Source organism: Stegodyphus dumicola, chromosome 12 (assembly GCF_044657685.1).
Source record: "Stegodyphus dumicola isolate Sdum_Otavi_A_Nest chromosome 12, ASM4465768v1".
In the NCBI taxonomy this organism is placed as follows: domain Eukaryota; kingdom Metazoa; phylum Arthropoda; class Arachnida; order Araneae; family Eresidae; genus Stegodyphus; species Stegodyphus dumicola.
This window is the reverse complement of record NC_140779.1, coordinates 48,152,744-48,170,173: the sequence shown is the minus strand read 5'-3', so window position 1 is coordinate 48,170,173 and position 17,430 is coordinate 48,152,744. Positions and strand designations below refer to the sequence as shown.

The window sequence follows — 17,430 nt, the reverse complement described above, 5'->3', positions numbered from 1 at the left end:
TTTGTGATGTTCCCTTTCTTTGCACCTTTTCCTAAGCACATGCTTATTTTGCTCAAATAATTAACCCATCCATATATCTGTCATGGGTTTTGCAATATGTTAGCTTTTTTTCAATATTAATTTTTACAAAATTGTTCTTGATTTTAAGAAAAATGCAATATTTTTCACCAAAAACTATGATTTCTTTGGATTTTTGTCTTAAAAATAAGTTAAAATTTTACATAATTATTTAAATAAGTCTATTTCTCTCAATTAGAATTTCTACTATTTTCTATGTTGTGAATTTCAAATCAAAGTTATTAATCTAAACAAAACAAAATAGTTATCTGCTGCAAATTACTAATAACATACAGAAAACAGAGATGTAAGTGAAGGACAAAAACCAACACTAAAAGAGGAAAAGAATTTACAGACAAAAATTAAAGTATTTCTTGTAACTTAAAACTTCTCAGTGAGTCAGCACTTGAACTTCAATATGCCCATCTAATCTTAAGATGCATTTACATATTATCAAGAAATTTAATGGAGGGAGAGAAGATTTTTAAAATCTCCAAGCAAAAACAAAAATTTTGAATTCATATCTGAAATCACTATGGTTGAATTAGCAGGAAATAAATCTTACTTATTCTGTGATAAAATGTTTTTTGGCCAGTACTATTTTTCAGCATCACAGATTCATTTATAATACCATAAAAATGTAGGGGAAAAAATCTGATATGATTTCTTTGTATGGCCTATTAAATTATGCATTGTTCGCTGCACTTAAGGTCAAATTTAAAATGAATAAAGTTCAAACTTGTAATATTTTGAAAATTACAAAATATTATCAATTTGGAAATTAAACATCAGAATCAATTTTTTTGCCAGGGAGTCAAACTTCACTTTTTGATAAGGAGTATAAAACTTTCCCAAATATAAGTATAGAAAATGAGAGACCACATTAAAAGACAGATTTCGAAATTGTCGAAAATAGTTTTTTTCTTTTAATCTGACATTGTAAAAAGAATATTTTCATCATTTAAAACACTTCTGTAAATGGAAGTATACTAGGACTGACGATTGCGAAAGTAAAGGCCAGGTAAAGGCTTGAGCCGGATAAGATGATGGATGTGCCTCTGTCTCTATATATGTATACTTTTAGTGCTGCCAATTATAATAAAAAAAGGGAGCTGCACAACTAGATGTTATAGCAGTCCCATATCCTAAATTTCATCATTCTACGGCTAATTGTTTTTGAGTTATGCCAGATAAATACGTACACACATATACCATTTCACAAAGTGTTTTAGAAAAATATTCCTTTATTATGTCATTACGTAAAGACATCACGCAAAAAAATCATCCAAATGGATTCATGAATGGTCAAAATAGATATTTCTATTTAAATATGATACCCGAAATTTTTCGTTAATAGAATACTATGTCCAAAGTAAAAATCTGGCTTTGAATGTAACATAATTAAAAAGAATTTTAGAATTACCAATATCAAACCTTTTTAAGAAACATATTCTGAATTTAAATATAAAAATCCAAAATGAGAAAAATGCAGTTTATTTATTTACATACGCAGTTTTACAATACATAATATTAAATTAAGTCTGATGTTATTCCTATTCTGCTACTTCATTTTCTGAAGGGGCTTGTTCCTTCTGAAAAAACAAAATTGATAATCATAAAAATTGTTAAAATAAGTAGAATATTATAACATTAACAAAAGCAAGTTTTAATCAGGTAACTTCTATCACAACGATAAAAATAACTGAGTAATTCATGAAAAAATTAATTTTGGAGAATAAAGGAGTACATATAAATGATAACCCTTTTTTGTCTACAAAAATGCATGTAATAATAAATCATGTATAATAAGATTGTCAAATTATGGCCATTTCATTACAAGTAATGTCTTCTGCTTTTATGACTCCACTGGAGATATTTCTTAACATCAAATAAAAAAAGATAATAGATACATGGTGTTTTTTCTAGAATTATTATAACAAATGGACAAGATATGTTCAATGCAAGAACAGCTCAAGACTGAAGTTATATGCAATTCAGATAAAACAAGTTAAACAAATTAACAAACTCATATAGAAAATTTAGACAGAAAATAGGAGATAACAGAAATTAAATAAATAAAAGTTAATTTAAGCCTAATGTCACATTAAAATCTTATTTCTGGTAAACAGCATTTTTGAAGCAAGAAAATGGGCTAACAGTTATCAGATAATGACATATGACATGACCTGTAGTGTTTTGGTTGGTTTATGTAGTTACGGCAAAGCCTCAAAGGCTGTCTGCCTAATGGGGTAAATGCCTTTGTGGAGGACTTTCTAAGGAAACTGGCTCGTATATACGTTACACATGGAGAAAACCCCAAAAATGCCCATGCAGCCACCTTGTTCGCCTGGGGCGGGCAGTTTGCTTTTGTTCTCTGATTTGCCTAAATTCAAACCAAATACAAACTTAACAACAATTGAACAGAATATTGCTACTAAACTCTCTAAGATTGGACAAATATATTTATTTTCTGAAAAAAAAAATTTCTTACATCAAAGTTTAAAAATTTTTAAGATTTGCTTCGTAACATATTTATTGTTATTTCACTTTTGTATATTTTCATTCTAATTTTGTCATGTTTTAACCTTTTCTAATTTTGTGTTCCTTTTTTTTATCAAAGGGAAAAAATAGAGTACAGATCTCTCAATATATTTATCTGATGCCATTTCTTTGAGTTGTCACCAAAGGAACTGGGGGGTCTATAATGATGAATCGTGATAATGACAAAGGAACTTACATTGGCCCAACATTGTTTCTTTGGCCATCTGATAAAGAATCCACAGCTACAATATTATTTGGAATGACAGACTTAACAACTGTGATGGAGGAACAATCATAATTATCAAAATTATTATCAACCTTATTCCTTCCTATTTACTTCAAATTTCAATGCAGCAGCTGCAATTTAAAAAACAATGTCTTATTTCAGTTTATAATGCTCCATCTAATCTAATTACTCAGTAAGACCTTAATAATATTACCCATTCTCATCTACCAATTATTATTGCAGATAACATCAGTACCAAAAGTCAACTCTGAAACTCAAGAACCCCTAATGCTAATGGAAGCATTTTGGGGAATATGCTGTTCAAAATAGAATCAAAACTATTGGTCCTTCAACTACAAGATATGACATTAACAGCAATGGTGAAATGCTCGACATTCTTCTAATAAAATACTATGCAAACTTTTCACCTGGAAGTTAAGGATGCCTTACCTTTTGATCACCTTCTTATTCTATTATTTTCTATGATATATATCTGCCAAATGCAACTCAGAGCAAAAGAATTAATCGGATAATGTTCACAGCTTTTTTATCTCGTAATAATACAAATCTCTTCATATTGTTACATTTTTTTTCTTGACACCAATTGTTACGTTATTTTTTCCTTCACATTCGTACAAGGTTCGTGTGGATTTGGAGTGAATAACGACGACAGCACTTGATGGAATATCAAAACACACTTTATTTACCAATCAGGACAGCACCAAAACACTTTTACAGTAATCGAAGATCTACAATAAACACACTGGAACAATCAGCGACACAGCCTTCACACTGTCAGGCAATAATGGTGGAGACAGCTTCACTGCAAAGCACCAGAGTACAGCTCCCGACTCAGAACTCCACGTACTCTCGAGACTTTCCATGCTACAACTCGCGATGCATTTTACGACACACAGAGCACAGCTCCCGACTCTTCGGTTCAGTCGTTAGTGAAGCTTAATGCACTCTCTCAATGGTGCACTAACCGCAACACAGTGAGACTCTTTGATGCACTTGACGACCCACTCGGCACTCGCTGGCCAGCTGTCAACTCGATCATCTCCACACGGACTAACTAGACGAGACACACTAACTTGCACTCGATGAGGCACACACTAACTGACTGCGGACCAGCAGGGTTTATATAGCTTTCAGCTTGTGTTCGAGAACATTCTGGGCTAAACCAGTAAGAATTCGTTCCAGAAGGTTTTCCATCCATCAATTGCATATCGCCAATTTTGTCGCCAAATGTGGCAACCCTGCCTTCCCTTGCCATTTTATGGCAACCCTAAAACTGCTTTGCGGGGAAGCTATCTTACCGCGCCTGTACATTTTGTAACAATATTATCAAGGATATTGAAAATGTTATAACTACAACAAATCATGAAATCATGAAAGATGCAATTACTCAATCCTCAACTACTTATACCTCCTTGTGTAACCATATTTTGAAAGTTATTAAGAAAGATAATTACCTTTTCAAGCACTAAAAAGTTTCAAAAGACCCAATTACAAACATCAACTTGATGCTAAACAACATGAAATTCCCTTTCTAATAACAAAATATTGTTCTGATCAATGGAATAAATTAATAAATAATAGAAAATTTAAATCATATAACAGTCTGGAAAATAGCTAAATCTCTTTCCTCTCTTAAGATAAATTTTGTTGGACTGATATTACATAAAATTTTGCTTGCTCGGTTAGAATCTGAGATAGCTAAAATATCTGCAAATGTACTTAAAGCTCCTTCACCTTAATCTGAGCACCAATGAAAAGAAAGATATTGAGATTTTCCACTTAAGGCTTTCTTGCCAGAAATGGCAATAAATATATTTTTGCGAATTCTCCAAAGAAAATATCTAATTTAATAAAAAATTTAAAAAGTTGCCATCACATAAGCTATGATTTAATTTATAAAAAAGCACTAAAGGAACTAATAAGAAACTGTACTAATTGCTAACAAACATTTGTAATTCTTGTCTCTATTAACTTTATTTTCCACAATTGAGTTATTATTATTATTTTTCCCAAACATGGTAAAGACTCAAAATGCCCTTCTAGCCATTGCCCACAAGCCTTTTACCTTGTATTAGCAAAGCATTTGAAAGAGTTATTCAAAAACAAATCTAGAAAAGAAGAACCTTAGTTAGAAGAACCAATTCAGCACAGAATCTTAAGAATTCTTCACAGCATCTTTTTACAAAAAGAAGTCAATCACAGAATGCTTTTGTAACTTTGAGAAGACATTTGACTGTGTTTGACACCAAGATCTCATTTACAAGCTAGCAGAAGTTCATTTATCATTAAACTTTATAAAGCTCTGTATTATGCCCTCTGTTTTTTAACATCTGTATAATGATATGCTGGAACCACTTGGTGCAAAAGTTCTTCTTAATTATGCAGATAATACTGCAGTGATTACCAAATATTTGAATCTTCAAAGTGCCATACTTACAACTTTTTTTAACATTATTTCTCTTTGGTGTTCCATTTGGAAAATCAAGTGAAACACAATCAATGGTAATGTTCTTATTTTTAGAAGATATTATAAAAATTTATTTATTGAGCCAAGAATTAACCCTTATGGAACAGTTCTTCTAATTGTTCAGTCACATAAATATTTAGGTGTCATATCTGATGAAAAAAATTACATTTAAAGACTAATTTAATTTACGCAGACAATAAAGGCAATGCAGCCTTTATGGCTAAATTTACTGTCTTAACAGAAAAAAATCCAAACTGCATCTTCATGGCTAGGAAACGCTTTACCTAACTATCATCCGGCCAGTTCTTACTTAGGTGATTCCTGCATTGGTAAATTGCCCCCAAAACTTATAAGAAAAATAATTGAAGTTCAACATAATAAAATATTACACATTGTTCTTGATGCTCTTTGCTTTGTTAGAAATTTTGTTATTCACCAAGTCATTGACACACCAAACATTCACGATTATAATGTATTTATACCACTTCTTTGATATGTCCATCTCCATCTATTCTGAAATATACTGCAATTACTAATTATGATCTTACAACTGAGTGTATTATTATGAGAACAAAAATGATATAATACTAAATGGTAGTTCTCCTTGTACTGACAACTGACTGTTTTTCAGACCCTCATTTTATTTTTATTTTTTTATTTGCAAAGTTAAGACTTTGTTTCCTTTATTTTAAGACCTTATTTTTAAGTTGATTCAGTAAATACATTCACTCATAATTCAACTTTCCACTCCTTGCCATCTGATGGTGGCACATCTTGCACTTCACTTTTAACATTACGAATGTCCTCAGGTATTTTTACTTGTATATTTCTAAATATACAAGTAAAAATGTTTAGTGCATTATAGGCTTGTTGCACCAGCAACATCCAAGATTGGAAAATACATACATAACAGAGTCCTGTCTGTTGAGTAGCACAAGTACGAAGTCTTGAAACAAAGATCAGTTTTTTTACTGTGTATGGTATCTGACTGAAATCCTCTTGACAAATGCTGCGAGAATATTCAATGTGCCATGATGATCACAATGGCGAACTGCACTCTACTACTACAATAACTAGAACCACAGGATCTAGTTATTGTATATTTGCATAACAAAATATATCATTCTAACTAAGCTAAATTAAGATACCTATATTTCTGACTTGTAATTATTTATTTTGATAGTACTGAGTCAAGTGGTCTTTGCATACACTAAACTATACTCCTGATCCCTCTCTCAAGTAGTATTCTTTTGATTAATTTATTATTCTTTTAATTAATTTATAGTAATTTATTTCATGCTTTTTAAATATAATTTTGAATCATTATTTTTACAAACATTTGTTACTTTCAATAATACTTTCAAATATTTTAAAGGAATTCAGAATTCATGAAAGGTGATTCAGCAATTAGGAATGTTAAAAAATACATATTTAAATTAAATTATTTTTAGGAGAATGATTCCTCCACTATAAACAATATGACAATAAAAACAGGATACAACAGAATTAATAACTTTTTAATATAATTTTTTAGCTCAAGCATTTAAAAAAGATAGGTAGTTTATCTTTTGAATTACATTTAAAATAAAAACAAATACCTTAGATTCACTAGGAGATTCTAAGTTTATTGTAACTGGCCCATCATTCTGGATATTTACTTGCATATATGCTCCAAATTTCCCATCTGAAAGCAATAAAATATATTCAAGTTTTGATTTTATTTCACTAATATATTAGTACCAATTTATACACTTATTTCTAAAATTAAATAAACAAACATCCCATGTAGCTATGTATTAATGCACAATGACTGTCTAAAATCTTTTGCTACTTGTAAAAAGAGCAATTTTGAGCACACTCTGAAAACTTTTATTTATGATTTGTATTAAAAAATAATGCATTGCATGGAAAGTAAAATTTAAAGAAGCACATTTCATATCTTTCTGCAGAAGTTAACTACTTTAAACAGAACTACAATTATTAAGAATTATACCATAAATGAGGTAAATGAACTTTAATTTAATCAATATCCCTGCTTTATTTAATTTACTTAACCACAATTAAGTGAACTCCTTTATCCACTGCTTGTAGCTAAACTATTCTACCACAGCAAAATTAATGCAAATTTCATACCTTTTAGCATATAAGAACCATTTTAGTCAGAACTACAATTCTTAAAAACTGTATAACTGAGGGTAGATTAAATTTTAAATTAATTAATTCAATTTCCCAAAATAATAGAATGTAAAATATGCTAAAACCTAATTAGATAAACTAAATTTTATTTCACTGGTTAACTTCAATTTGTAACTTTCTTACATGTTTAATCTGAAGAAATCCTAAGCTGGGAATGAAAGATTTATTTTATCAAAATACTTTTAAACCTGATGAAAATAAAATTAATAATTACGGTGCATACTATTGCATGGATAAAGTTAGTAATGTAACATATTTTAAAGTACAACAAAATTAAATACAAATATTTATTGATTAAATATTAGTTCAGTTTCATATGAAGTTCTACAAATGTATATGACAGATTAAGACAATGTAGATCAAATAAAAGTTAATAAGAAAAATAAAGCTAAAAATCATTAAAGGTGGGGGAAAGAAAATTGTACAGTTTAAGTTTGATTTATTGCTGAAAAAACTCATCAGTACGAGCTAAAAATTAAAAACAAGAAGAGAAGAAAGCAATGCCATATTTATTGCTTGCTGCTAATCCATTCCACCGATGAGAACTGCACTGGGAAGAAACTACATATGTTCAAAATTTTTGGAATACAACATTCCTGATTCATTTATAACACAAACAATGTATGAATTTTGCTTTTCATTTCTATGTAAAATAATTCACACAAACTTCATAGTTTATTAAGAATGAAAGTGGGATGACCATGAACATACTACAAAATCTTCTATCTAAAAATGTGACTCAGTGTACATAGCAATTACAATTTAGTACTTCATCAAATTAAAAAAAAATATGGTTTTGAGATACAAACAGATAGTATAACAACAAAAACTGTGATCAACTTCATTATATTCTTATCATGAATAAATGATCTTAATGTAACTAAGTGAAAAATAAAATTAGTTTTCAAAAATTGAAAAGTTTTGCCCTTTCATTTTGTCTAAGACTAAAATTTAGAATATTTCACATATGTATAAATATCCATTATATATGATATATTGGATAAAATTATTTCTAACATATTCAAGTTAAAAGTTTCTTGATAAAAGAGTATTACAATTTTAAATTTTCAAAATTTTCATTAGTTTAGAATATTAAAGTATCTGATTGAAACAGCATTTCTGATTTTTCTTTCACAAACTGATGCACATATCTCCATTTGACAAATGGTAGCAATCAGTTTATATAAAATCTTTTGGGAAGTATGGTACTAGATTTAATTTTAATTAGTTTCATTTTTTAAATTTACAATGCTAACAGAAAGTTTTTATAATACTGAATAATATATTTCATGGAAACAATTCTCAATCAAATACATTGCATATTGTAAGGTGTATTTTAATTTTATAACAGTTATTTTAAGTTAATGCATTTTTCCTATTTTACCTAGTTTCAACTTAAAACTCCATACCAGAATAAGTTTTTAGAATTGCATTAAATGCAAATGAGAAGGAGAATAGTGTTTAAGTCAAGTTCAACTGACTTCAAGAGAGAGAGTTAGGATTCCTGAGTAGCATGTGTTTGCCTTTGGGCTAAGTCTCTCTAAGCTGCTGTTATGCTCAGCCGTATTACGTGCCTTTTTATAGTTTGCTGGCTAATTTAAGATTATAAGCCAATTACTTTAGAATTGTGTTAGCTTTGGCTAAATCTATTTAGTTAGTTATTAGCTAGTTCTTATTTCTTTCCTTTTCAGTTTAAGCCCAAGTGGAGGCTTTTCTGTATGCCTTAAGAAAGGGGCTGACTGTTAAATCTTATTTTGAGTAAACAAAGGAACTTCAGACTTTGGCAAACACTCAAATGCACATCTTTGTTTCACAAATGATTGCAACAAGTTAATTATCTAATCTAGGGCTGAATAATATCAACTAACTTCAACTCCAGGTAGGTTTGATGTTATCAAGATAGCAATTTTTTTTTTCCCTTCGCCATCTTCTATCCTGTCCTCCTGGACTTCCTGCACTGCGCTTATTCTACTTGAAGTGCCCTTCTATGAGACACGAAGTTCTGGCAGTCGCAACACAGTATGAACTTTTCATTCTAATCTCGACATACAGCAGAAGTTGGAGTTAGTTGAAAATATTCAGCCTTCAATTAGATAATTAACTTGTTGCAATCGTTTGCGAGGTTGAGATCAAAGATGTGCATTTGAGTGTTTGCCATCAACGTCTGAGCTCAAATTAACACTCAAATGCTGAGTTTTCAGTTTTATCCCTTTTGTGCACTCTCTGTGCACCTTTCACTAAACTGATAGCACAACGTTTGGTCTTGTTCCTTTGCTCTCCCAACACTGTTGTAAGTTCAAGTTGGAATTCTAATATTCCTCTTTCCTGCCTCTCAGTGTGGAATGCAACACTATGTTTTATGGTAATTATTGCTAATCTGGATGAGCACTATAACCCCACTTAATTTCTAAAAACAATTTATAATCACCCTGTATATACATGCATACATGAGCACTACATCTATACACACATACACACATTTTCTGAATCCAGTCTCGATAACAGGAACAGTACTGAAATCTACGTACTTATTTATAAACTTTAAGCAAATATATGCTATTCAGTGGACAGAAAAAAACCCCATCTGTTGAATAAAACATGATTTAAAGTCTAAATACAACACAAAATGCATTACCGATGGTAATACATGGAATGAGCATTTCTTGCTCATTCCATGTATAATATAATACCATGTATAGGCTTTTAATAGAAGTAGCAAATCTATGCCTAAAGATATCACAGGATGAGCAAATTTTGCTACATTTATGTTGCACATGGACATCATGAGATAGCAGTCCAAGTGTTAACTGAAAAGTACCCATTTATGGGCAGCTGTAGATGAATTCTTGAGGTTGTTGTTCCCCTTTTTCTTTCCCAAAATTCAAGTTTCATTCATTTTTATTAATCTATGATGCAGTTAGGTACAGCTAGTCTCAGAACACTAAAAGAATTATAGTAACAACTTTATTCTTCTTTTCCAGCATTTCTGTGTATTTCAGGGAAGGGGGTTAGTGGCATTAATATTAAGGTGTGTATCTCAATAAATGTTCTTCAAAGGAATTTTTTGTAAGATAGATTTTAAAAAATTATTTAACACAAATACTGAAAACTGGAAATACCTTTTACATGTTCTTCACAGTAAGCCTGTTTCATAGATTTAACAAGATCAGAATAATACTCTTCTGAAGTTTCAGGACCCATAGATAAGCGAAAGTCTGGTTTATTCCCTTTCAAGGTGCAATGAAGAGTGAACTGCAAAAAGTTAAGTTTTAAGCATAGACCATCATATTAAGGCAATACAGTAGATACAGTAATTAGATGGATTAATTAAATACAGTAATGTCTCTTTTTATGGATGACACATTTCAAGCTGCCTAGTTATGTGAAACTGTAGATAATATGAAATGCAAACAGTATTTTTTAAAAAAAAAAAAAAAAAAAAAAAAAATACATGACTAGTTATCACTTGAATAGTTGATCACAGATTCATTGTATAATAAAATAAAGCAAATTATCTACTGACATCAGTAACTAAACATGGAAAACATATTCAAGTGATGCTTTTTATATATTATTTTCTTCAACAGTTTATCCATTTAAATTTAATTACATTCAGAGCCAGATTTAGGCTTGATAAGGCCCTAAGCTATTTGAGATATGGGACCCTTTATAAGTCTGTTATAAGAAGAGCTACAGTTTGTGTAGCTTATATGTAAATCCGGCCCTAACATTCAGTAGCCTATTCATTTAATCTAATTCAACAGCCTTACAGTCTTTTTAAACACACTAATAATAAAACAAGCTATTAGAAGCAAATATGTTAAAATCATTGATGAATATGATCTCCTGGATATTTAAAAATCATTGATGAATATGATATCCTGGACTTTTGAATGATGCACACACACAAAAAAAAAAAAAAAAAAAAAAAAAGAATGTGAGTAAATGAAATTATGTTTTATAAAGAAGATTGCACTGAAGGATATTAATGTTATATTTGCTCAATGAAATTTCTCAAGTAACAATTAATGCCTTAATCATATAAACCTGTTTTAGGTTAAAACTCTTGTCATCTTTTAATGTATGCTTAGTAGCTGAAAGACAATTCAGTTCGAAACATTTGCCTGCATAACATTGATATATCTGATTCACCTTATAAAAGCAAATGCTTAGTTGCATCATCAGTATGGAGGATTTTAGCAGACCATCTAATAGTTTTTCTTTAACATGGATAATAGGAAAGCTTCTGGTCTTGCTTATCAATACCTGTCATAAATTTATTATATTATCTGACAGGTAGTGGTTTGCATTTTATTTTGCCGCTTTTGTTTGTTGTTTCTATTGTATTCATTAGGAATGCAAGATCTCTCTTATCTTTCTATTTGCCAATAAATACACCATTATCATACCTTGCGACAGTTTTCCTTTTTTTTTTTTTTTTTTTTTAGTTTTTTTCCTGGTTAACCTCTTTTGGAAATGTCTTCATGTTTTTTATGACTGACCCAGTACAATGAATTTTCTATCAGCAAGACATTTTGCCATGTTCATATCCTTTTCCCACTTAAATAATCCACCATGCGGTATACACCAAAAATTTTATAATTAATCATTAGGTGCCGTGACTATAACAGCATTTGTTTGAAATATATTGTTTAAAAATGAGTCATGCATGTCCCAATATCATCAACTCATCTAAACTAATATCTCTTCCTAGAAAATACATTCCAGTCAATCCCATTTTGAACAACTTCACCTTATTTCTGATTTTATATAGTTAATCCTTTGGAGGTCCTGCATTTCACTCAGGGATTTTTGCAAAGTGCAGTGCCCACAGCAATAAAAGGAAACAATTCCTGCTTGTATTACATGAAAAAACACTCAAGCTAAAAATAGAATTTAATTTCCAATAATCTTGAATGTGATTTATTCTTATATTTCCTATATACAAAATTAATCCCACAAATATACTAGATTTTTTTTGTTTTCCTTCCCCAGAATGTTTCTTTGTTTCACAGTAACAAAATATTTTATCAGCACATTCATTGGTTTGAGCAACTGCTTCATTCAGGATATTTTTGGTAAATAAATGGTGAACGAAATCAGCTGGATTGTACCTGAAATAGGTTGCAACAGACATTTTGATTTTGTGAAAAAAGTGGTCATTTCTGTGGGGGGTCATTTTCCCAAATTATATTTTCTTCACAGTGGAATCATGCTGGTGGTATGTTGCCCCTTGAACATCTTGCAACTCTTCCTCTTCAGAATCCTTCAATATGAATGAATTCCTCATCAGTCTCATAACTAACATCACTCAGGTACTCATACAAAAGCTCAGCCAACAAATTGGAATTTTGTCATCTGTTAGAAGTTTATTAGATTGCATTTTTCTATTTTGGGGGCACGGAAGCCCTGCAGAATCATTTTCGCTACAACTCATATCACAAGATTTTTTAATTATTAATAAAGCTATAAATTCAAAACCAGATACTTTTACAACTAGCTTCTAACTGTAATCTATGCCAATACCAGCACACATACCGGTTAATCTTTGGATTATGGTAACTTGGCGATTTTTTGGCGAAAATTTGGCAGCCAACTCTGCTACAGCAACCTGCTAGTTTTGTTTTGGATGCCATTTTGTTTTCACGAAGTAAAGGAATTTTTTTTTTTCTCAACATTTTTTTCCAACAATGCACTAGCCGAATTACGCTTATGCTAGAACTTTTATAGAACAAAAGTGCTTAATCAAGATGAAGATTAGGTGCGAAATTGGAAGACAGTGCAGAATCGCCCACTGCTTGCCGTGTTTTTAAGAATTACACATACACGGTATCCATGTACACGTCGACCAATTTTCACTTAAAAAAAATCCCAGAATTGCACAAAAATGGCATTGTGCACACTCTTGACTTTATCCATGTACACTGCTAAAGTCCTAGCTAGTAACCTTTATCGCCTTACCAAAATGTCGCAAAACTACCTGTTACCATATTCCAAAGATTAGCCGACATACCTAACATAAGTATATAATGCCAACTGAAGCTGAGAATAAATGTTGAAGCACAGCTCTTAATGTGCGAACACGTGATTGGCTACTGAGACATCGTTCCACACTATGCACTAATGCGTAATTGCTACATCATGCACTGGTGCAACGAAAGTGTAAAGGCTATATTTTTTAGCCTTTATTTCATTTATTTTTTTATTTACATCATAAGTAACATATACTATTAAATAAGTCTGCTTTAAAAAAGAAAATGATTCTAAAATACTGACCTGACTTACAAGTAAAATTTCATATTGTTTATCTTTTATACTATGAGACCATCTTTTCCCATTTTCATCCGAGAATAATCTTAAATTTAGTAATTTTCTAACCCTAAAATGAAAAATGACAGTTAATAATAAAAATGATAAAGGTATATTTTAAAATTTGTTAAATTTAAAACGCAGAATATTTACACTTAAATAGTTAAAATAACTAAATACAGTGAATGCAGAAGGAAACCAAAATAACAAATTTAAAATTTTATACACTGTAAACAATGAATGGTGCAATGGTGCAGTCTTAACAAAAAAAAAAAAAAAAAAAATCCATGTCAAAAAAACTAAAATTGAAAATTTAAAAGAAGTAAAAGTTTATAATTAGATTCAATGCAAATTATATTTAACACACAGAATTAAAAATATGAAAAATTCTGAAAAACTACTCATTTTTCAGATGGGAGTACTTTTTAAATAAGAATATCTGCTTAATACACTATTTAATTCAAATTGGAAAAATTTTACATTACTAAAATGACATATTGGAATTTGACAGATACAAAAATAAAAACACTAATTTATCGGTATACTAATTCTTTAAATGCAGAAAATCTGGTGGGTACTGTAAATAAAAGTATGGCAGTTAAAATATAAAGAAAGTATGCAAATTTTAAATTTTAAATTAAGCTGCAGTCAGTCTGATTTATCAGGTTAAGCAAACTACATTTTTCGAGAAAGCTTAGCATATGTTCTACAGAAGAATTTTACAGAACATATGGGAACCATTATTGGCTGATCTTTGGAATATGGTAACTGGTAGTTTGGCGACATTTTGGAGGCGATAAATGTTACTACCTAGGACTAATAATAATAATAATGTGAGCAGTACTCAGTTCCGATTACGCATTATTTTGTGTGAGGGAAATGAGAGATTATGAGATATGTCATGTGATATTAATGGACAAATTACAGTTCTTTAATCGGAAAAGGGGAGGGGGAATTTGGAAAAATATCTGTGGCAGTATATTATTTTGTATTAAGCTTCATTGTGTGTTGTGTGAAGTAGTGTTGAATAATTTTCGGTTTGTATGGTGCTGTCTAATATTATTTTAAAGATTCGGAAACAGGTGCACATACCAGTACAATAGAGGGCACGTGGAGTGCTATACAAAGCGCCATTCCGAGGCATTGTGATAAAGAGAATTTTGCTTTTTATTTAGCGGAGGAAGTGTGGAGGAAAAATTCGCAGAAAAAATCGTTCAATAATTTTATTGAATCAATAATAAAAGTGTATCCACCATGTAAGCAAGATTCTGAAGAAGATTAGGTAAGTTAGTATTTTTAATTATTTGAGGATATTATTTTTATGCATTGTTCTAAATGTAAGGTAGAAGTAAAGTAATTCGGTATTATTGGAAAATTGTTATTAGCAATGATTTAGTTTAAAGTAATTAGGATTGTAAGCTAATTTTTATTAATTTAATGTACGTGCTTATTTATATTTTAAGTAGTGTTTTTGAATTTAATTATATTTTAAATAAATGATAGTTATTTTGTGAATTATATGTTTGTAGAATTTGGTATACATTAGAGTGGAAGTAAACGTGCATGGAAATAATTTAAATATTTGACACTAAGTATTTGTAACCATTTATAATGTTTGCAGTATGAGTTAATTGGTAACGTTTGTAATATAATAGATAATGTAGAGGTAAAAGTTTTTGGATATTTTATTTATTTTATATGTGAAAATGTTCATCTTTGGAAAGGGTATATACTTTTTCGCGATCAGGTAATTTCATATATGTTCTTTTTACCGGATTTAAAGATTCACAAAATTTTCATGCATTTTCGTGAAATTTTTCTAATTTATGAGGAAAAAAGCAGTGTACATGGATATAGTGAAGAGTGCGCGCACCGCCATTTTGTGCAATTCTGGGATTTTTTTTTTTGAGTAAAAATAAGTCGACGTGTACATGGTTTAGTGATATTTTAATTAAATGATAGTTATTTTGTGAATTTTATGTTTGTAGGAATTTGGTATACATTTCAGTTGAAGTAAACGTGCATGGAAATAATTTAAATATTTGACACTAAGTATTTGTAACCATTTGTAATGTTTGCGGTATGAATTCGTTGGTGACGTTTATAATATAATAGATAATTTGGAGGTAAAAGTTTTTGGATATTTTATTTATTTTATACGTGGAAATGTTAATATTTGGAAAGGGTATATACTTTTTATATACCCTTTTTACCGGGTTTAAAGATTCAGAAAATTGTCATGCATTTTCGTGAAATTTTTCTAATTTATGAGAAAAAAGCAGTGTACATGGATATAGTGAAGAGTGTGTGCAATGCTATTTTTGTGCAATTCTGGGATGTTTTTTTAAGTAAAAATAAGTCGACGTGTACATGGTTTATGTGTATGTGTTATTCTGAAAAACGCGCAAGGAGTTTGCTATTGTGCACTTTTTCACAATTTTGCAGTGAATATTTGTCATGATTAAGCAGTTTTGTTAGATAAAATTTCTAGCATAAGTGTAATTCGGCTAGTAGATTGTTGGAAAAAGTGTTGAGTAAATAAAAAAAAAAGAAACATGTCTTTACTTCGTGAAGACAAAATGGCGGCGGAAAAAAAAAAAATAGAGGGTTGCTGTAGCAGAGTTGGTCGCCAAAAAATCGCCAAGTTACCATAATCCAAAGATCAACCGAATTAGGCTGTTATTTTATAAAATCATGCCAATTTAAGATTCAGTTTTGTTTGACTGTAAACTACTTTAGTTATTAAAACATATTATTTTAGTTGAAAGATTTTAGGTACCAATAAACAAATGTTTTAAATCGATCTTTTATTGCATCATTTTCACCTCGTACAAATTCGCAAAACATGCCGATGTAACTTTATTTCCAAAAATTATAATAAGCACATTTTCTATGAATTCAAGTCTCCATAAATTTAAAAGTATCAATTATATATATATATATATGTAACTTAATACTTGTTTTTATTAAAATTTTATGAATACATACATAACAACCGCGGTGAATTGTTATTTACGATAAAAAACAAACATTTTGAATTTTCATACCTTTCCAACTGCAAATTATTTGACAATTAGAATTTTAACATAATTCTATCTTTAGAAAACATCCACACCAAACTTACGAAATTCCACAAACTAAACTACTTACATATATTCGATGTCTTTTTTTGTATCATTCCTCGAAATTCCAATGAAAACGCAGATCCCATTGCCTATACTGCTGATAATTTCATCATCAACTATAACAGAAATAAGAAATATTTCAATCATATGAATAACTTAATCTATGTAATTATGACAAACACATAACTAAAAAAAAAGTTATTTATAACCTGCAACACTAGCATTTTTGCATCTTTGTATAACAGCGCGCATAGTGTCAATATTTGCTAAAATTCGGCTGCTCACACGGTTTTGCGGATACGGTTAAAAGATTACTTTAAATGTTAGATAGAAATAATCACAATTATTCAGATGCTCTTTTGAATAAAAGAATTATGCAGTTGCATAATGTTTAAAAATTTTCACAAACTGAAAGCAATGCACTATTCTAAAGAAGACTACATAGTAATGAACAGAAACTAGTTGAGGATTTAGCAGTTGATCTTTTC

The 17,430-nt window shown here is 30.0% G+C and overlaps 1 protein-coding gene across 3 annotated transcripts; it reads right to left on the bottom strand.

Annotated features, from left to right (window-relative positions):
• Positions 1–1,535: 1,535 nt before the first annotated feature.
• Dtd (D-aminoacyl-tRNA deacylase) lies at positions 1,536–17,346 on the bottom strand. 3 transcript variants are annotated; one of them, XM_035350178.2, is made up of 6 exons: positions 17,152–17,302; positions 16,968–17,058; positions 13,794–13,887; positions 10,628–10,760; positions 6,911–6,996; positions 1,536–1,649 (listed from the first exon to the last, which is right to left on the bottom strand). In XM_035350178.2, the coding sequence occupies exons 1-6, from the start codon at positions 17,192–17,194 to the stop codon at positions 1,611–1,613; spliced, it is 486 nt and encodes a 161-aa protein (XP_035206069.1). In that variant the 5' UTR covers positions 17,195–17,302; the 3' UTR covers positions 1,536–1,610. The 3 variants fall into 3 exon arrangements, with proteins under 3 accessions (XP_035206069.1, XP_035206068.1, XP_085683820.1); XM_035350177.2 differs by having other exon boundaries at positions 13,785–13,887; positions 17,152–17,300; XM_085827694.1 differs by lacking the exons at positions 1,536–1,649; positions 6,911–6,996; positions 10,628–10,760; positions 13,794–13,887 and having other exon boundaries at positions 16,964–17,058; positions 17,152–17,346.
• Between the last annotated feature and the right edge of the window lie 84 nt (positions 17,347–17,430).